We start from the raw sequence: 22,082 nt of genomic DNA on the forward strand, positions 1-22,082 counted from the left end.
ATTTACCTTTTAAAAGTCCCCCCCCCCATTTTATTGGTAAAGAGAAAATGGCTTGCAGCAATATGTTTATTAATTGTGAAAACTTAAAAGATTGTTCTTTAAAAAATCTACTGTTTTCTACTTAATAATGATAATTTTAAACTAACCACAAATATGTCATTCAGCCTATAAGCATTCATTCAGTAAGGTCATGCTTAAACAAATAAATGTATAAAATAAGATAATTAAATTGGAAAACTGTTCTAAATATTTAAATTATTGAGATGCCAGGGGAAAGACATTTGATTAAGTCAAATGTTGGAATCTAAATATTTGTATAAGACATAAAAAGCCACAAGAAGCCCATAAAACTATTTTAAAGGAATTTATCTTATCACATACTTAAGGGAAAAAAATGACAAAATGTTTTTGTTTTTTTTTTTGGAAAATTACCCTACCTCAATCCCAATTCTCTGATTCTTCATCTTTTAAAATTCTTATTAAAGGAAAATGAGTAAAGTATAAAAATCAACAAAAATGCAAAAGACAGAATAAATACAATCATAATGAAGATAAGAAAATTTTACCCTAGGGCAATAACAATGAGTAGAAATTTTAAATATTAATCTAGCCACTTTTAATAAGTATGAATTCCTGAAAATATGACAAAATTTCTATTTAAACTTCCAGACATGTTGGTATAACTTACATATACATTACAATAACCTACTGATTTTCTACTTATTGCTTTTGCTTTTTTGTACTTATATAACAATCTCTCATTTGTGCTCTATTTATTTTTTTAAAAAGCAATATAGTACATTTAAAAGAAACCTCGCAAGTATAAAATTTTGGTGGTTGTGGTTATGAAAGAACAAATCCTGCATTGACTTGACAAACCATGTGTTTTGATATATTTGTGCTGAAATAATTTTGAATTAAAGATTAAATAAATGAGGAGCAATGATATATTGCTCTCAGCTATAATTTTGATTTGGTAAGCATTAAGGCTAGATTACATTAGTTAATGAAAGCATTAAAATCCTTATTTTACAATAAGGACTAAGTAATGATAAAGGAAATGAAATGCAAACCAAAATCTTATGAATCTAGATATATGAAGTTATACGTAATTTTCTTTTTGATCTTGAATTATGGGTAGATTTAAATATGACTTTACAAACTATAAATCAAAAATTAGATTCTTTATAATTATTTTATAAATATAAATGGATACATTATTTTTCATAATAATGCTTATTTCCTTTTATACAATAAAATGTGAAAAATCAGATGCTATTGATTAAAATGTCCAACTTATGGCCATGTAAAATCTTAAAAGATAAAAGTTGACTATTCGTCATGCAGTAGTGTCTGAGGTTCATTATTGGGAAAAAATTAATAAGAAAGGATTTTTAAAAATAAATGAGGTGTTTTCACATCTTTATAAAGTCAGTTATGGTAAATCATACTTTGTTTTAAAACATAGCAAAGCTTGAATAAATGCAACACAAGGAAATATGTGATAATATTTTATATTATTTTAAATCAAAATGTAATATAACCATCAATTATATAAACAAGCATTCTTTATATCAACTGAAGGATATTTTGGACACTGCCTGGGTATTTGATCAGTAGAAGTAAATGTTTAAAATTGTTTAACATTGGTCAGAACAAAAACACCTTTTGAAATTAAAATGTATATAGGGTTTTTCCCTCTAATTACAGGAAATAAAACATCAAAATTCCCTTTTAATTTAATTGAATTATTGCTAAATTCTTTCTGACTTGTTAACTAGATCAGAAAATAATGATGAATTCAATGAATGAAGTAAAATTCTACCATCTTTTATTTTAGATAAACTGTTAGAAAAAGATAATATAATTATTATTTTAACATAAAAGAATATTTTTATTAAAAATAAAGCAATTTTCAAAAGTGATAAGCAATAGAAATTAGAAATAATTTAAGATAATTATTTGTTGAAATAACAATATGTGATAATAACTAACAAAAATTGTTTCCCTTAGATTTTTGTTATTGTTTGATAATGTTCTATATTTTTAGTGATAAATTGCATTTATTCCTAGGTTGCTCCATTATTTTTATTGAATTGAGCCAGATTGACAGCATTTTAAAATCAAGTTCAAAAAGAAATCATTTTAAATTATGTGACATAAATTTGAGGTTCTTTTCCTTCCAATGTGATCATTTCAGTAATATGAGATATGAAAGCTCAGTATTAGGAGTGAGGAACGGTCTGAAGAAACAATGATTTATATATCTAAGTTAAGCTTTTTGTATTGATAAGATCCTGTGCACATACAAAATGGAAACTCTTTGAGAAGAGAGATTGTTTTGTTTTTTGGTTTTTGTCTTCTGTCCTCAGTCTCTAGTTAAGTACCACAATAGAAGTTTAATAATGCTTAATGATTAACTCTCAGTGTAATACCATTTTAGGTTCAATGATTTCATACAGACTGTTCTATGCTTATGAGAAACACAAGGGTATTTTTTTTTGCAGACATAATAGAATGCAATCCATAAAAAAGGATTTATAGAGCTATGGGGACCTAGAACTATGGCATGTCACAATCTCAGAAGTGCTTTTAGTTTTTTCCATAACCCTACACATTAAACGAAACATAGCTCTTAATCATATTTTAAAATATTAAAGATGCAAATTAATTTTCCTTTATATTTGTTGAAAACTTATTTATATGATTAAAATTGAAATGCCATTCTAATGTAGTCAATTTATCAAGATGTAGGTTTATCTTTGGATAAATGGATAGTGAATGGCATTTAGTGGCCCTGTATCAATTAAAAATTCCAAGCAAAGAGAGTGGAGCTGAATCTCAGAATATATTTCTTTGCATTCTGAGGTCACATATTCATGACTTATGATCTATTGTTTTATGAATACCTCTGTTTAACATTCAAAGCCATTTCCAACCTTTCTCCAAAGTACCTTTTTAGCTATTTATTATACTTTACTGTTCAAATAAACTTGCCTTCTTGAGGTTCCTCATACATAACATTCATTTCCTGTCTGTGCCTTGCAAAGGTTGTTGCTTATGCTTATGATGCTCTCCTCTGTTCACCTCTATCTCCCAGAATTCCTACATTTTTTTTGGTGGGGTAATGAGGGTTAAATGACTTGCCCAAGGTCACACAGCTAGTAAGTGTCAACTGTCTGAGGTCGTAAGTTCAACTCAAGGAACTGAATGAGTGCTAAAGACTCCCAAATGAGTCTTTTTCCTTGTTGTCACATTTTATATTTACTTAAATGTGTATATGTTGTTTTTATTGATAGAATGCAAGCTCTTCAAAGGCAGAGACTATAACATTTTTGTCTTCCTAGCAGAGTAGGTGTTTAATAAATGCTTCATATATCAACTCACCTTCTTGTTAAATCAGCCTTAACTGTAAACTAATTAAAAATTCTAAATCATAATATTAAAACAAATATAGATTGCACAGAAAATTTTCTAAATACTGTATCTAATTTTATATTACTATTGTGATGTATCATACCATTGCTATTAAAATATTGCTATTTTATTATATTATATAGCCTTTGTTTCTTAGAAAGATACATTATATTTCTTCCATAATAATAACTTAGGAAAAATGACTTAAATTCTTAGCAGAAATTCAATTCACCATAGTAAACATTCAAAGCATACCCAAGCTCCTTTACATGCAAATTCCACTAACAAAAATATTTTAAAAATTTGCTTGGAATAAAAAAATGTTAAAAGTTTTGCATACCATGCTAGTTGAAATCACTAATGTCATTTTCTCAGGTGGGTTATAGTGGAGACCTATGGCAATTATAGGAAAAAAACCAACATTGTGCTGGGTTCTATACTGTATTCTACACTTGAATTTTATAGTTGAAGATTGGATAAAACAGAGCTTTGTAACATTCCAGTCATTTCTTATGATCCTTCAAGCAAGCCCTCTACACTTAAGCCCTCTAGAGTCATTATAAAAACATGTCTGAGGCTCTCCTTCACAAGTAAACTGCCAAATAATAATTTTAATATCATTTATATTGCTTAATAATATCTGTGGTGACCCAGTATGCTGAAAAATTGATAGCTTAAGTAAACATCAACTGTGCGAGAAGTAAAATTTCCAATACAAACATTTTAATATATAAAATGCCCACAACTAAACCAACAGTAATTTGGAGTGACAAGTAGGCAAATATTCTTCCACTTCTTTTCTTACTCCTACCCAAGAAAAGTTCTTAATTTAATATACTTTCAATCTCATTTTATCTACTGGAAAGGCTAATCCAGCAATATTATCATGATGTTGTTTCCTTCCCAAGAAATATAACAGCAAGGGATTCCCCAACATTAGGGTCTTTAGGTGACAGTTGTTTTTTTTAAGCTTAGTAAAGGTGCATAAGGAATTTTTACTATCTTACTTTGTCAATGACAAACCCTATGTCTTCAACCCATCTAGATCTTATTTTAGTAAAAAAGTAGTATTAACCACCTTTAAAATACAATGTCCTCTGAGAAAACTATGCCTTCCTATAATTTAGATATTATAAATAAGAAACTAGAATATTTTATACAAGTTACTATTAGTTTCTAATAATAATTATAATTATCAGATATAAATTTTGATGTGCAGACATATAAGCCAGATTCATTGAATTAGTATACTCTTTCTTGCCTGTGTAGTGACCATTGTCTTATGTTACATGAGAACCAATTTAGTACAGCATTAATTCATTAAATTTTATCCAAGCAACTAAAATGAATTAGAACCTTTAAAGAAGTTCCCCTCAATATACATCTTTCATATGTATTAACGATATATGGATTGATTATTTTTCTATCACTTTTGAAAAAAAAGAATAAGCTATAATAGTCTAAATTTTAGAAGATAGATTTATTTTTAGAAATCAGGAAATGTTTTCCTTGGAGTGAAAGTTGCTAAATTCTGATAAGCATGGAGGACCCTCATGGCTCTGTTCTCTCTTTCCTCTACACTATTTCACTTGATCTCATCAGTTCTCAAGGTTTCAACAATCATCTCTATACAGATGACTCTCAGATCTATTTGTCTAGCCCTAATTTGACTCCTGACATCTAGTCAGACATGTCAAACCATGTACTAGACATTTCAAACTAGATATCCTATAGCTATTTCAAACTTAACAAATCTAAAACTGAACTCATTAGCTCTTCCCCAAACCACTTCTTAACTTCCTTATTACTGTCCAGGGTACCACTATTGTCCCAATCACCCAGGCTCTTTACTTCAGTGTCATGTTCAACTCTTCATTTTCTCTCAACCTCCCCTCTCCTATATTCAATGAGTTGTCGGGTCTTTTGAAAAATTTCTAGTATGGACCCCTTTTCTCCTCAGACACTGCCACTAAACTGTTCCATATCCTCACTACCTCACACACACAAATGACAATAACTTGCTGGTTGGTCTCCCTGCCTCAAATTTCTCACCACTCCAAATCATCCTCCACTCAGCTGTCAAAATGACCTTCCTAAAATGCAAATCTAACCATATCAACTCCTATTCAATGAAACGTGGTTCCCTATTTAATCTAAGATCAAATATAAAATCTTCTGTTTGGATTTTAAAGTTCTTCATAACCTGACCCCCTCCAACCTTTTTATTTGTCTTACATTCTACTCCCCTCCAAGTATTCAACGATCCAGTTATACTAGCTTCCTTGTTTCTCACACATGCCTTAATGGTGAGAGCAGTGATTATGTTTATGCTTTTCTTTATATCCTCAGCACTTGGCACAGTGTTTGACACATAATTGGTGCTTTAAAATGCTAACTGCCTTACTTTTTTTACTAGAAAGGTCTGAATTTTTGGCACTAGATGCCTCATATCTGTAGAGTTCCCTGCTTCTTCACTGTGAGTCTCAGCATAAAGGTAAGAACCTGTAATATATGACCTTTCATGCAATTTTGATAATCAAAAATCCTATAAAAAGACATGATTTTATTATGGGGTTGGGAATTTGGGACTATTAAAGTTTAAACTGGCCAGCTAAATTCAAGGACAGACACACCTTGAGAAGCAAAAGAGTTAAGCCCACTAGGCATGACTGCTACCTGAGTGGCCCCTAGGGGACAGTGATAGCTCTAGTCACTCCTCACCCTATTTTTCCCAATCCACCTCCAATAAGGGCTCAGGTGTTCACCCCATCTATCATCTATAAAAGCTATGGCCTTTCTCTTGCTTGAGGGATTAGGTATCTTAAAGAATGTCTCTGAACTATCTCCCCTTGAGACTTCTCTCGAGGTCCACTTTCTCTAGCACCTAAATAAATGATTATTTTATTCTAATTGGATTTGTGTGTAATTTTTTAAAGAGGAAAACCTAAGGACCCCGACCACCAATTTCCTCCATGACCATTTGAAGTCGTTTGGAACCATAGGATAATGGATAATGTGGATTTCAGAACTATGAATTAATACATAGAAATAATAAATTCCTGATTTATTGGGGATTATGCCTAACAAAGCAAGTAAGAATGTATTTTCCTAGAGTCTTGCAAATCAAATTAAAAGGGTTTTGAATTGAAAAGGAAGGGAGAGAAAATGGCTTACATATTCAAGAAACTGGATATTACATAGAACAGTAGATGAGACATACAGAAGTTCATAGGAAACAAAATTCAAGAAAGGAGTTTGTAGTAAAACCCACGATTTCAAATGTTTATATACAAATCCCCAAAGTTTGGGTAAGAAACAAGAGGAACTAGAGGTCCTAATAGCAGAAGGCAAATTTGACCTCACAGGTAATATGATGAGATGATATTCATTAATGGAATGCGGTGATAGATATGCTTACAAAAGAAATGGGGTGAATAAAAAGTGGCTGAGTAGCATCATATTAAGAAAATATAGTAATCTAGGAAAATCTAAGGTACCAAGATTATACAAATGGTGTAGAGAACATTTAGGTGAAGATCATAGGATGATAGATCTAGAATTTAAAAGGAACTTAGAGACTGTCAAGTTGACATGATCACACAGCTAGTATCAATGGTGGAATTTGAATATAGGTACTCAACTTCAAATTCAACACTGTATGTACTACGCTATGCTACCTTTACATTAAGGAAGGTAGAAAGAAGGGTTTGTTTTTTTTTTTTTTTAGTTATTGGATTATACTATAAGAAACCTAGACAAAAAGGGGCCACAGATAAATTCAAGAAACCAATTAGGAGCCTGGTTTGGTGTCATAATCTGTAATAATGGAATATTTCAATTTTCTAGGTATCTGCTAAGGTTCTTTTTCTATTCCTAAATCAGATCTTTGTGTCATGGCCATCCTTGGTCTCCTACTGCACTCTTACATGGAGTGGCTAGTCCCAAATTTTATTCTCACTGTTTTATAGATGCTGGTGTCAAATGGTGGAGGGGTTGGAATTATGTATCTGATTCTCATCAATAGCAAGGAATTAATGGGAAGCTCAGATGGAAACAAATACTTCTGAGAATTTTTAACTCAAGAAAAGAAAACTTGTTATAATAATCTCATATACTATAGGACTACAGATGTCAAGGGTTCAGAGGAAGGATATGCAGGATTTCATAGATTAAATCCCACAAAGGAAATCAGTCTAGGAGGAATGGGAAGCTATTAAGAATTAAAATTTTAAAAGAGAAAAAGTAATAATTTTGATGAAAATGAAAAAGGATAGTTGTCTAAAGACACTGGAATGGGTTCTCTGCAAACTCACCAACCAATTCAGATGTTAAAGCCATGGATTAAAAATGGAAACATAGATAGATGAAAATATCACTGAAAAAAGCTTATACAACATTTGATGAAAGAGTACTATAAGTAGAATGGGAGGATTGTCAAAATAAGCCAATACAAAAAAAAATATGTCTTCTGACTTGAGGGAAACGGATAATCAGACAGACCTCAGGCTTGACTAGTGAAGATCACACACAATAGAAAGCAGGCTGAGCTGCTCAGTTCTTATTTGTTACTGTTTTCTCTGACAAGATCAATCATCTTTGACCTAAAAAAGTGCAGAACAAAGGGAAGGGAAGAACATGGTAATTAAAGAAATAGTAAAAGTACTTATCTACTTTTAATGAGTTCAAATCACTGAGCTCAATTGAACTACATTTTGTTAGTGACAAAAACCTAGTGGAGGTAATTCCTGAGCAAGTATGGAAAGGAAAGACCACAGAATAGGAGAAGGGCAAGTGTTCCCATTTTCAAACACCAGAAGAGAATGAAGTCTGCAAACTTCAAGCCAGTAAGCTTGATATTGATCCCTGGTTAAATTTTAGAATGTATTATTAAAAGGATGGGTAAGCTAGAAACAGAAGCAGTGATCACAAAAAGTCCTAATGGCTTCATCAAGAACAGGCCATACCAAACTAACTTTATTTCATTTACTGAAAGTATTACTAAACTCATAGGTCATGTAAATTTTGCTATGATGATTTACCTCTGCTTTAGCCAAGCAATTAATAAAGTCTCTCATGCTATTCTTCTGAAAAGATGGACAAAATGTGAATTAGAAATTAGCACAATTAGATGGATTCAGGAAAATATGAATGGCTGAATCCAAAGTACAGTTATTAATAGTTCAATGTCAACTTGGAAAAATAACTCCTTTGGAGTGTCCTGGGGATGTATGCTTGATCTGGTAGGGTTTAACTTTTTATATGAATAAAAACATAAATGACATTTTTATAACATTTGCAGATAAGACAAAGCTTAGTGGGATGGCAAACATAAACTGATATAGCCAGATCTATAAAAGACTTTGACAAGTTAAAACTTTAAGTAGAATTTAATAAGAAAGATTAAATTTAATAAGAATAATTAAAAAGTCATAATAAATTCAAGTAATCATTACTATTAGTTGGGGGAGGGGTGAAAAAGAGCTATTTTTGGTAAACTACAAGATCAGTGAGTCAATAGTATGCTATGGCACTGAAGAAAGCTAATAGAATCTGGGGCTTAATAGCTGCCAGGAATAATTAAGTGATAATTCCTTCATGCTCTGCTCTAGTCAGGCCACACTGAGAGTATTTTGTTCTGAGAACCACAGTTTAAGAAAGTCTTTCATAAAGTGGGGTGAACCCTTCAAAGGACAAACAGGATGGTGAAGGGCCATAATAATAGTATTTAAGTATCTGAAGGATTCCGTGACTTTATTGTGATAGGCTGTCACTCAGACCTTGAATGCTTTCCCTCTTTCCATTTCTTACACAAAGGCTTTCCTAATATCCTCATTAGATACTGTTTCACCTCTTTTAACTTAGATTGTATCATAGAAAAATGAATTGTGAGCCACAAATCTAGACATAGAAGAAATCTTACAATATATTTAGTCCAGGGCCAGCTAGGTGGCACAGTGGATAAAGTACTGGCCCTAGATTCAGGAGGACCTGAGTTCAAATCTGCCCTCAGACACTTGACACTTACTATCTGTGTGACCCAGGGCAAGTCACTTAACCCTCATTGCCCTGACAAAAAAGAAAGAAAGAAAGAAAGAAAGAAAGAAAGAAAGAAAGAAAGAAAGAAAGAAAGAAAGAAAGAAAGAAAGAAAGAAAAGGGATAGAGCTGAGATTTAAATTTTAAATTCAGGTTGCATGACTCCACGACTCACACTCTTTCCATTCTATTCCACTGCTTTGCTTATATTTTTTATGCAATTATTTGAGTACATGTGGTTTCCTGTGACAGAGTAAGAACATTGGCAGAAAAAAACTATTTCCTTCTTGTCTTTGTCTCCCCGCCCCCAATCCCCATCAATGTCTAACATAATGTCAGGCACACAGTAGGTGTTTAATAAATATTTGTTGATTTTTTGAAAGAGGCATTCACCTCATTCTGTTTCGTCTTTGCAGGAAGAACCAAGACCAATGGATGGACGTTAGAAAAAGGCAAATTTAGGCTTCACATAACAATTAGATCTATCCAAAAGTGAACTGGTTGCCAAAAGAGATGGTTAGTTATCCTGTATTTGAGATCACTTTACAGGACTGGCTGATTACTTGTGTATGTTGTAGAGAGGATTCTGTTCTGGTTATAGGTTATACTAGATGGTCACTGAAATTCCTCCTATTTATGAAATTCTGCAACTGAGACCTACAAGGTATCTTAGTTAACATCGAATTTATCAAAATGTACACTAAAAATGATTTGACCAAGATTAATACATGTTTCATGTAAGACTGCCAAGATTCAAACCTAGGATCTCTGATTTAAAATCAAATATTCTTTCCACTAAATCATGGTGTGGAATATTTAGGAGTAAATTACTGAATTTCCTTTAAAACAGACTCTTTATTGTTGTTGTTGTTGTTCAATTGTGCCAGATTCTATGTGACCCCATGGAAAATGTCCATGGGGTTTTCTTGGCAAAGATGCCAGAGTGGTTTGCTATTTCCTCCTCTAATGTGACCTCATTTTACAGATGAGGATAGGGGTTAAGTGACTTGCCCAGGGTCACACAACTAGTAAGTATCTGAGGTCATATTTGAACTCAGATCTTCCTGACTTCAGGTCCAATGCTTTGTCTACCATACCACTTAACTGCCCCATCCTCTGTACCATTCTGAAATTAATCAGATAAAATACTCAAATGTTTCTCTATATGTGTAATGTTTATTATCTATAGCTTAAAAAGCAGTCTGATGTTATTAACAACAGTACTCTGTTTATACAAGGTATAACTTACTTATCCAGAGACTCTATAGCAAGTTATGTTTAATAAAGGAACAAAGACAGGATGGAAAGAGTATATCCCATGAATGTATAAAATAAGTAAATAAATGCTTATATGCAACTCATAATTTAAATATATTTAACATACATAATTTTAGTGTAATTACAATAATATAAATATGAACTACATTCTACTAGACAAAAATATAGTTAATACTATTGGAAAGTTAACACTATATTGGAAAGAAACTCCTATATTTTTTATTATGTTTAAAGGGTTAAATCTATATCATGATGTCTTTTAGAATTATCTGAATGCCTCTTAGACACCAAAATGGAGAATTCAATTGGATCCAAAATTACAACCTACTGCAAAATTAAAGTAACTTTATCATTTTTATAATTGAGGTGCCACAGTCATAATCATACATGGAAATACAATCATGATAAGGTACAATTCATGTACCAAAAATAATATATGGATACCAATATTTTTATTGTATTTAGTAAAAATAACAATATGACCAATTTTATTTGTATTTTAAAATAGAAAATTAAATTTTGCTTGTCATGATTTGACATTATAAAATACACTTTAAGCACTATTAATTAGTGGAAATAGTCTTTTCCTAGAGACTATAGATGATGAGGTTTGCACATGGGTAACTTTTTTATCTGAAAAATTCTAAAGCTCTACTATACAAAGAATAACGAAAAGATAACAAAGACGTATGCCAAAAATGCCAATACTGAAATAATGGTTGCAAGAAATGAAAATCAAAACAACATGAACCAAATAAAGCTAATGCTTTGGGATATGATCAAGTAATTAAAGAGGTATGCATATTACTTTCCCCCTTAATTTCTATGCTATGTTTTATTCAGAACCTTAAAAGGCCTCATTTACAAGTTATTTAAATGATATAATTATAACAAAAATATAGAATTTTTTAATTTTTGAGAATTTTTAAGACATATTTTGCCATATGACCCAAGTAGGCTAGGAAAATGAGGCATGAGAAATACTATTACAGAAACCCATAATGTGGCTCATTTTTATGACCTACATCTCCACAACATTAACAACCACGAAGAAATGAAAGATTTATGTTGTGCCATTAGCTCAAAAAACTGGTTTTGTTTTTGTCCTCCCAACTAGCATTTCATAAGGGTCCCTTTTTAATTAACAAGCTGGGGAGAACAATAAGTGAATGATACAGAAGTCAGTTTTGGGGGGGGGTTGGTATGGCATTTTACTTATGTGGACAAAAGTGGTAAAATGATGCTACTTTTCTCTGAGAATTACATGAAGCTTAAAACACTTGGTGAGATAAATAATAGAATAAAACTAAGCACAAATAAATAAGTCTAGGAAAACTGTAGAAAAATAGGTATTTATATACTGCGTATAAGCCACATAGCTTTCCAAAAGAAAGGAGAAGTTGTTATATAAAGTCATTCCTTTTCATAAATATAGTATAAATGATCTTGGAAAATGACAAGCTTTGGAAACTAAATGTAATAAACAAATTGAGATAATTTTTAAAAGGAAAAAACATTTTACAATGAGAAACATTACATATCTTTGCTACATATAGATTTTAAGTAAAGATATTAAAATTGTTTATAAAACAGATCATTAGGCAAGAGAATATTTATAATAGGAGGGTTATTTTATTTAGTTACAATATTTTATTAATAAACAATTTTAGTTTATTGAAATTAAGCATGGGGAATTTTCCATAAGTGATATTTTTTCATGTGAATTCTGAGTACGGTGCTTTGGTATATAGTTACTATTATTCCCTACATTCCTAAATTCTGGTGTTGATTGTTATTTGCCAAACTTACAAATTTGGCTCAATAAAAACCAATTCATGCCATTCAATCTACCAGGCCCCTGACCATTCATCGAGAGACACAGTCTAAAGACCCACATAAATCAATTAATTAAATATTAACATTTAATATTAGGATGAGGATAATAAAGACAGAGAAGGTGTAGGACATTTAAATATGTGTGTGTTCCTCTTTAGGAGGGGAAGTATTATACTATCTAATTCAGAGCAAGTCACTTAATCACTTTGAATCTCAGATTTTTCATCTGTAAAACGGGCATAATATTTTTAGTACCTACCTTACAGCGTTATTAGAAAAACACTACACACCTCAAAGTGCTTTATATATTTTATTTGTTGGTTCTTACTATTTTTCCTTCCTCTCTCACTCTATCTATTCTAATTCACTGATTTGGATGAGGAGACATTGCACTGGCTGGCATACAGTAGGCACTTGTTAGATGTTTTATCTTCGACAGATTGATTTTTTGAACTAGAGGCCAGATTAGACTATTCCAGATTGGGGAAAGTGGGCTGAACTAAGGAAGACTATGTTTTGTATTCTTCAAAATTTAAGTACTGATATTTTCATTCAGGCATCTTGGAAGATAATGCCAGATCCCTAAGAAAAATTATAAAGTAGGCCAAGTTTGCTTTTGTTGACTTTTTAAATTCTTCTTGTATTTTTTCCAACCTTTCTTTCCAGATACTCTCCTAAATCCTCTGACTCACCAAGGCCAGCCCTAATATTCCAAAATATCCATTTTCTCAACCCTGAAGCCAGCTCAAATTAGCTGATTAAATTCATGTTAAGGTGAAATTAAGGTTTAATGTTCCTGGGAAAATTTGTATTTTAAAGGAGTATTATATTATCACAAAGGAATTGCAAAATTGCAGAATGTGTGGGGGGAAGTGGAGTAGATATTTTAGTGCATTTTACTTCGTGAACTCGTTTTTTACCCTTTCACTAACTATTCCACTCACATTCTCATTCTTAAACTTACTCCCATGCCCACACTACACACAAACATTCTTTCTCTCTTCCTTTATTGCTAGACAAGATAAGCATGAAATAACACTACAAAAATAAAATTGAATGCATTTTAACTGAAAGCAAATGACTAGTTAACAATGTGGGAGTCATTCCCAAATCAGTTGTTTTTGCAACGGTTAGATAAAGTCAAAATAATTATCACACTTATACAAGCTACTGAAACTCCAAAAGGAAAAATGGATAAAGGAATAAACACCAACACAGATTATCACCATTTACTATGAAAATGTAACTAATGTGAAAGTAATTACAATGAAATCAAAAGAACCTAGAAATTGCATCATCCAACAAATAATATATTTCCTGCCCAACCACAGAAATATGGCAGACAAGGCCTACACAGATTTAGAATAGAAACTTGTTCATTCAATTACATGAAGGATAGGAAGATTATAACCCTTATGAGACAACATCACAAAACCATGAGAAGCAGTGAAGGGGATGGGGGAGTTTATAGGCAGCTTGATGAGAATTCAAATAACACCAAATTATCCTGAGAACTCTGAATAAAAATTAGAAGGAAGTTGAGAAGTAAACATTTCACCAACAAACTATTATCTTTATCAATGACACATGAATTTTAGCACCACAGTCCTCTGTGTACTAGCTAAGGAAGTAGAAATGGATCAAAAGGGAACAGAGATAAGAAGGACAAGGCAATTAAGCTAAGAACACAGAAGACTTCTAAACTAGAGAAAACACAAATTTGAGAGTACTGATGTATCAATTCTAAAGATATCTGAAAACAAAGGGGATCAAAAGTTATTGCAGAAAATCATGGATATTATTAGAACATTAAAAAGACAATAAAGATAATATCAGTAACTACTGACTCATATGACTATTTTTCCATCACTACAAAATTATGAGAATAATTGACACACATATCAAGAGCCTCTTTGATGAAGTTATGAGAAGGAATAAGGCCAGTCTTTCACAAAATTCTATTCTTCAGAAGGTCCCATAATTATAGCCATATAATTGAACGAGAAGTCCACAGAATACAAGATTCCAGTGAGCTTGCTTTTTATTGACTGTCAAAAAACATTTATTTGATTTAGTAGAAAAAATGCTATTTTAAGGGTTCTCCTCCAACACTGTGTCCCAATATACATATATTAAAATCATAAGGGATTCTTTAAAAAATACAGTATCAAATTCTGTACAAAGCCCCTGTTATTGTTAATATCGATAGAGGCTTAAAAGAGGGAGAAATAGGCTCCCCAGGAATTTGCCACCATGAGGAAGGATGTCTATCACAGGGTCCAAATGAAAGAAGGATTTTTCTATATGGTGTGATTTACAATAGAGTGGTTATATGGGCTGAAAATAAGGAGTTAAGCTCACACTTTGGTTGCAGGTTTTGGTGCCTGAGAGAATAGTGGTGCCGTTGGACAGTAATAGGGACATTTGGAAGAGGGGATTGTTTAAAAGGGAAAGATGATGAGTTCTGTTTTGAACATATTGAGTTTGAGATTCCTAAGCAACACCTAAATCAAGATATAGAAGTGACAGCTGTGATTTAGCACTGTAGCTCAAGAGAGAGGGATACAGATCTGAGAATCACCTTTACATAATGATATTTGACCCCAAGGGAATTGATGCGATCACCAAGCAGGAAAATACAGAGGGAAAAAGAAGAAAAAAAGGCCCAGGATAGAGCCTTGGTAAGTGGATATAACATGGAGGAAAATCCAGCAAAGAAGATTGAGAAAACACAGTCAGATAGGAGAATCAAGAAAAAGTGTCATGAATATCTAGAAAGTAGAGGATATGCAGGAAAGAATGTCAAAGTGTAGAAAGGTCAAAAGGATGAGAAATGAGAAAAATGCCATTAGATTAGACAATTAATATAAAAATTAATAGTATTGGTGATCACTGGTTATATCTAAGTCACCGGTGACTTTAGAAAGAACAGTAGTTAAGAAGTTATGCTGCAGAGTGTATAAAACTGGATAAGAGAAAAGAAAGTGATGCCTTTTTCAAAGAGTTTAGTTAAAGGAGTTAGGTTTTTGCAGTGGATAGAGCACTAGCCCTTGCAGTCAAGAAGAACAGGATTAAAATCCAGCCTCAGATACTTGACTCTTACTAGCTGTGTGATCCTTGGCAAGTCATTTAACCCCAATTACCTTGCCAAAAAAAAATAATAATAAAGTTTTGCTGAAAAGGGAAAGTAATATAGGAAAATAGAGGGAATGAGAATATGAAGGGTTTTTTTTTTTGAGGATTGGTGAGACATGGATATATTTGTAGGCTGCAGGGGAAAAACATTTAGATAGTGACAGATTGAAAATTAGTGAGAGTGGGGATGGTGGTAGTGAATATCTGCTGGAGAAAAGAGGAGGTAAAATGAAGGATTTATCTTGGCAAGGAAAACAATAACTCCATGCAGGACAGGAGTGAAGGAAGAAAGAGTGTCTAATGTAATGTGAGAAGAGGGACTTATTTAATAGAATCCAATTTCTTCCAAAAACAAAGACCCGTTTTTTAAATTAATATTAAGCTTGTGATGTTGTATTACTGTGAATAATAGAATATCACAGTTACTAAAATATTAAAGTTGGCATTAACCCAAAGGACAACGAAGACATGCTAGAATGTTGAAATACATTGTCAACAAAGAATTGCACAAGAAAAGCAACATATGTACGATATCATGATCAACATGTATGACTAGAAAACAAGGTGAGCTGGTTATGTGAGAAAGCAAATGAGAAGTGAAACGGTCCAAAGCCCATGAAGTATACTGGTATACATTCAATGTCAAGAGATTTACTAGGTCAAAACAAAGTTCAATGGATCCCTGTGGAGGATGTATGGAAGAACAAGATTTGTAGAGGATGAAAGGGTATCCTGTGCCCTTTGCTGTAACTGAAAGGAATATATAAAGATTCATTTAAATATCTAAAGAATATTGATTAATGTAAACGTGGAGGGCAATTTCTAGCAGTATGCTAAAGGATTCTGTCCTCAGTTTGGTCATAATGAATATTTTTTATTAATTACTTAGGTGAATATATTAAATTTGAAGATGTCAGAGAGCTGAGAATAGCCAGAAATATAATATCATAGAATAAACTGGATCTTAGAGATGAAAGGTAGCTCAGAGGTCATCTCGTCCAACCTATACATTGAGCAAAAAATTTTCCTACCAATATCTACACTTTAGGACCTCCCCTCCCATAACAGAGAACTGAAGTAGCCTATTGCATTTTGTGACAGTACTAACTGTTATGAAGTATTATTTTCCCTCATTTATTGACCTGGATTTGGCTTCCTTACAATTTCAATCCATTGATCCTTATACTTCCTTGAATGTCCTGACAAAGAAAATTGAATCCTTCCTTTATCTCAACTAATTGGAAACAGTTATTGGATCACCAAAAATCTTCTCTTCTATACAGCTTATTTCCCTAAGATAGCACTTATCCTGCTTGCCCCTACTCTTTCTCCCCTTCATTTCATGACCCAACATGTTGATGTTTCATTTATGTTTATCACTCAAAAAGAATCCAATTCTAATAATTTTCAATTCACTAGTAAAGAGGTAATCCTGGCTTCTCAAAGAACATACCAGAAGATCACAAATCCTGGAAGGTTCCACTTAACTGAAAAGAATTAAAATGACTGTCTACTGATAAAACTATATGTCTTTTACCCGAGGTGCAACCAAACTGTGGAGAAATCTATCAGTAGAAAGATCGCTTTCCTGCTTCCCACCCACCCCCATTACAGCAACTCATAAAGAACATATATTGTGTGTATGTGTTATAATCTGCATTATTAGAGTAAATAACCACACTAATGAAATAATGAATTCTTCAAGTATTGAAGAAAGAATATCTGTCTTGTCTGCCTCTGCATAACTATAAGGTTTTAAAAGCTAAGATTATTCACATTCATCTAAGCAACTAGTTCATTACATGTACCTGTGGATAGTTACAAAACATATGATGACATTGTCTAAAGTCTTAAAGTCATTCTCTTCCAAGTCATGTAATCCTATTAAATCAAGCCATTAATCTGAATTATCCTTCACAATCCCATTTTAATCTGTCTTTTCTCTTTGTTTATTATCATGAAAACTCTACTGTTCAAATGAAACTTTGTCTTAGAAGAAAAAAATCACAAGTATGAATTCTCCTCTTTTCAATTTTATTTAAAATGTATCCATGTCCCGCCAATCCTCAAAAAAAAAAACCTTCATATTCTCATTCCCTCTATTTTCCTAGTTTAATCCTATATTTCTTTTGTTTCTGAAATTAACACTTCCTTTTGCTTTCTAAATTTATTTTCTCCTTAATTCATGTTTTTGAAAACCCTTTCCCATATTCTGTCCATTTTTTCTTAATATTTTTATATTTCCCATATCTAAAAAAACTATCACCCAGCTCCTTATTACATTCTGAACCTGAAATTTTCTCCATAAATCCACAATACTAAATGTCCTTGCCTAATTCCTTCTTATACTTACTTTTTAAAATTATCTGTCTTAAGGTAGATTTTCTGATAGTCTTCCATAAAAAGTTACCAAACTAAAAATAATCTACCTCAAATATCGTCATATATTTAACATGGAATGAAAAAATTTTAAATTAATTCCTGCTGATCTCTATCTATAAACTCCCCATTTTAAAAATATCAAAATTTAATACATCTTAATAAACACTTATTGCAAAATTTTCACTTGACTATGCACATTTTATTTAAATATATGCAAAGATAAACTGAATGAATAATATTATTTATTTTATGTACATATATGCCAAGTACAATCTGGAATGTGCCTGTATTTGCTAATAATGAAGCCCAATAATACAGAAAGCATGCATACATTAGTGGCTAGAAGATTAATAATCCTCCTTATTCTATTCTTCTTAATTATTATAGTGAAAAATAATTTTATAACACAACTGTAATAATACCAGGTGCAACTCCTCCTTTATAGGTTGTTATATTGGGCTTTTAATATATGTTGCTATTTTACAGGGACATAATTTGATCAAGGGCTATAAACAAATGTGTGTAATAATTTGTTTCATTTTAATCATTTCCAACTCTGGGATCTCTTTGGAGTTTTCTTGGCAAAGATACTGAAGAGGTTTCCCATTTCATTCTCCAGCTCATTTTGCAGATGAGAAATCTGGGGCAAACAGGGGTAAGTGTCTTTGGGTCACTTGTAAGTGTCTCAAGATAGATCTGAACTCTGGAATATGAGTCTTCCTGACTTCAGGGCCAGCATTCATTCTATGACAGGATTCTATTGTATTTAGCATTAATAGTTTCTGTATGGATCTCATTTCATTTTTAATTAGAAAGAAAAGCAGCTATATAATTTAAATATTGAATCCCCAAGCCTGCTTTTTATGATGATTATTGGGGAGAAATACATATGTTATTAAAATTTCTAGAAAACAAAGTAACTTTAGATTCCAATAATATTTTATGGCATGCATGAATTTTTACTAAGAATATTTTTGAAGTATACATTCATATATGGCTCTCTCTTATTCATTAACTGTTTTTAAATGCAGCCAAGTAATGAAGTTACACACATTTAGTACATAACTTATTGCTTAAATAATGTACCTTATATGTATGACCAAGAAAAATAATTGAATACTGATTACTAAGAAATAGCCTTATAAAATTGAAAATATTACTTAGTGATAAGAAATTAGGTGAAAATTTAAAACCTTTACACATTCCCCACAAAGAATATTACAATATAAAACAAATCTGACTCATTTTAAAATGTGACTAGCTTTACATTTAGAATTATCCTTGAGGAATGTTTATAAAAGACATAAAGAATGGTTGGTTCATAGCAGTAGTTCTCAAACTTTTTGGTCTCAGGATCCTTTATACTCTTAAAATTAATAAGGAGCTTTTGTATATGGTTTATATTGATCAATATTTACTGTATTAAGAATTAAAATGCCTTCATATTATTATTAAAATACTTTTGACCTCACAGACAGACCCCCTGGAAGAGTGATAGGGATACCTTGTTGGTCCCTAGACCATCCTTTGAGAACCACTGGTTTACAGGTTGCCTGGAGGGTGATACAGCCAGGGGGATTTTAGAAAGGACATAATATCCTAGATGTCTGTTTTTCCTGGTTCAGTGACCCAGATAAGAATGTTATTGAAAAGTAGTGAGGGAGAATAGGCAAGTTCCTCCTAATAATTGGAAATCTTATAGTTCCTTAAGGAATAACACTTCAGTTTCCCAACTTTAAAGGTCTATGTTCATTACTTTGAATCCTTACTGTATAACCAGATATAATATGAGTCCAAATAACTTGACAAATAGCCTTTAAAAATAATTTGTCCACTTCATTAAGTCAAAGACGACAAAAATTAGAGTCAAGTGAGTATTTATGGAACCATAACATTTAGAGCTTCCCACTAAATTAACTTCTTCAAACTTCCCAGTTTCTTTTGACAATACTAATATCTCCTTAGTCATGTAGATTTATAATCTCAGAGTTAAAATTGGCTCTTCTCTCTTTCATCCCTTTTATCTAAATTGGATGTCATGTTCTCTTAATTCCATATGCCCCAAATTTTTGGTATCTGTCCCCTTCTCTTTACTCAAATGGCCAATACCCAGCGGTAACCACTTGGATATATTATTTTGATAGGATCCTAATCAGTTTCTCTAATCCCAGTCCTTCTACTTTCTATATCAGTATGTTATACACTTATCAAAATAACTAACATTAGGCATGAGTTTCACCATGTCCTGCTCAACGCTCAAAAATCTTCAGTGGTTTCCTATTGCTTAAGTGATTCGTTACTTCTTGCCTTCATATTTAAAGCCCTTGACAATCTGGTTCCAATAAAATGTTCAAACCTTACTCATTATTCCTCTTTATGAATTCTGTTTCTGGCCTACTTAGATTAGCATGCTATTTCCCAAAATGAGTATTATACCTCCATTCATTACTAGAAAGACTGAAGGAAAGTGAAGTTTTAGGTAGAGAGACAAATTCCAACTACTTCACAATTTTACCTAATACCCTCCCTCTTTTCTTCCATTGTAGCCTTCCTTCTCGTATTTCTAGTTTATTGTAGCAAAAATAAGCTTTTCTAATATCCTTCCCTATTTTCCTAATCCTCTGTGTTTGTTCCTCCCTTTGTTCTCCTTGACTTTCCCCCAGTATTTATCACTGCTAAGTAGAATTGTTAAAATACTCCAGTTTTAGGCTTCCTAATGGATCCCTCTGCTTCCAGCCAACTTCTTTTCCTATTTTTTATATGTTGCAGTCATATTCACATGCAATTTGGGTTGACTTGCCCAGGGTCACACAGGTAGTAAGTGTCAAGTGTTTGAGGCTGGATTTGAACTCAAGTCCTCCTGATTCCAAGGCTGGTACTCTATTCCCTGCACCACCTAGCTGCCCCATGTCACTCATTTCTAACGAAATCTTCAATGGCCTCCCATTATTACAGGATCAAGTTCAAAATCTTTCTGAATTTCAGTCAACCATAATCCAGATTCACTGTAACTATATAAGGCTATTTTCTATAATTTGCCATTATGAACACTGTACCAGAGATCTCCATATCTTTACTGTTCCCAAATTCACTTGTTCATTTCTTTTTTCATATTTGTTCTTGTGTGTTTTTTTCTTCATATGAAATGCCTACTTCCCTTGTTCAAAGCATACCAGTCCTTGAAAGCCTAGTTCAAGTAATATCTTGCCTATCAATCCTTACCTGACTATATTCTAGCTGACATGGAATACATTCCTCTCTAATTCTCACATTGGACTTGGTATTTGCATTCAATTTAATACATGATCATTTAATGTATAATACTGTTTTGTGTTTCATTTGTGCATATCTTCTCTCCCCAGTGAGTTTAAATTCTCTGAGAATAAGAGGCTTTGTTTTAGGGTTTGTTTTTTCTTTCATCACAGTCAATGACACTGTTTAGTATATAATAGGTTCTCAATAAATCCTTTGGGGAATGAAGCAAGAATTTTATATAGTAAATTGCTAGTTGTAAGTTCAATGAGCAGAAGAAGATTATAATGATTACTTGTTAATTAAAGGCAGCCACTATATTTTACTCTTTCCTCCCCAAATTATCTAGTTTGTACCTATTTTGCAGATACCTATATATCCATCTATAGTATATTCTCAGTAGACCATAAGTTCTTTAAGGGCAGAGGCTATTTTACTTTATATTTTTTATTCAGTGCCCTCAGACACTTAAAAGGTTGTTGACTGATATAATTGAATCTACTTTTAATAACATAAATATGACTGATTTAATTTGAGGTTAGGTAAAATTTTTTAGTGAACATCTAAAATTAAAATCCAAATTCATTTGATTGTACTGTAAACAAACAGAAAACTGTGGAATGAATTATGATAAAATCTTAAGGAAAAGAAAAATGAAAAAAAGTAAGAATAAAGCAGTAGAAGAGACAGACCTGAGTTTCTTCGCCTTGCTGAGTCCACTTCTTCTGTGATCACATCGTGTAAAGGA

The 22,082-nt window shown here is 32.2% G+C and overlaps 1 protein-coding gene across 43 annotated transcripts in view; it reads right to left on the reverse strand.

The window, feature by feature from the left end:
- The window catches only part of RIMS2 (regulating synaptic membrane exocytosis 2), an 821,964-nt gene that overhangs the window by 225,691 nt on the left and 574,191 nt on the right, over positions 1-22,082 (reverse strand). For 8 of the 43 annotated variants that reach the window (XM_043983649.1, XM_043983349.1, XM_043983323.1 and 5 more), the window contains one exon: positions 22,027-22,056. The exons of 29 other annotated variants lie outside the window; for them this stretch is intronic. In XM_043983649.1, coding sequence (XP_043839584.1) covers positions 22,027-22,056 — 30 coding nt within the window. Of the gene's footprint in view, positions 1-22,026; positions 22,060-22,082 lie in introns of all 43 variants that reach the window. 6 more of the 43 variants (XM_043983377.1, XM_043983331.1, XM_043983421.1 and 3 more) reach the window with 1 other exon arrangement.

The sequence above is a fragment of the Dromiciops gliroides genome, chromosome 1 (genome assembly GCF_019393635.1).
Source record: "Dromiciops gliroides isolate mDroGli1 chromosome 1, mDroGli1.pri, whole genome shotgun sequence".
Classification (NCBI taxonomy): domain Eukaryota; kingdom Metazoa; phylum Chordata; class Mammalia; order Microbiotheria; family Microbiotheriidae; genus Dromiciops; species Dromiciops gliroides.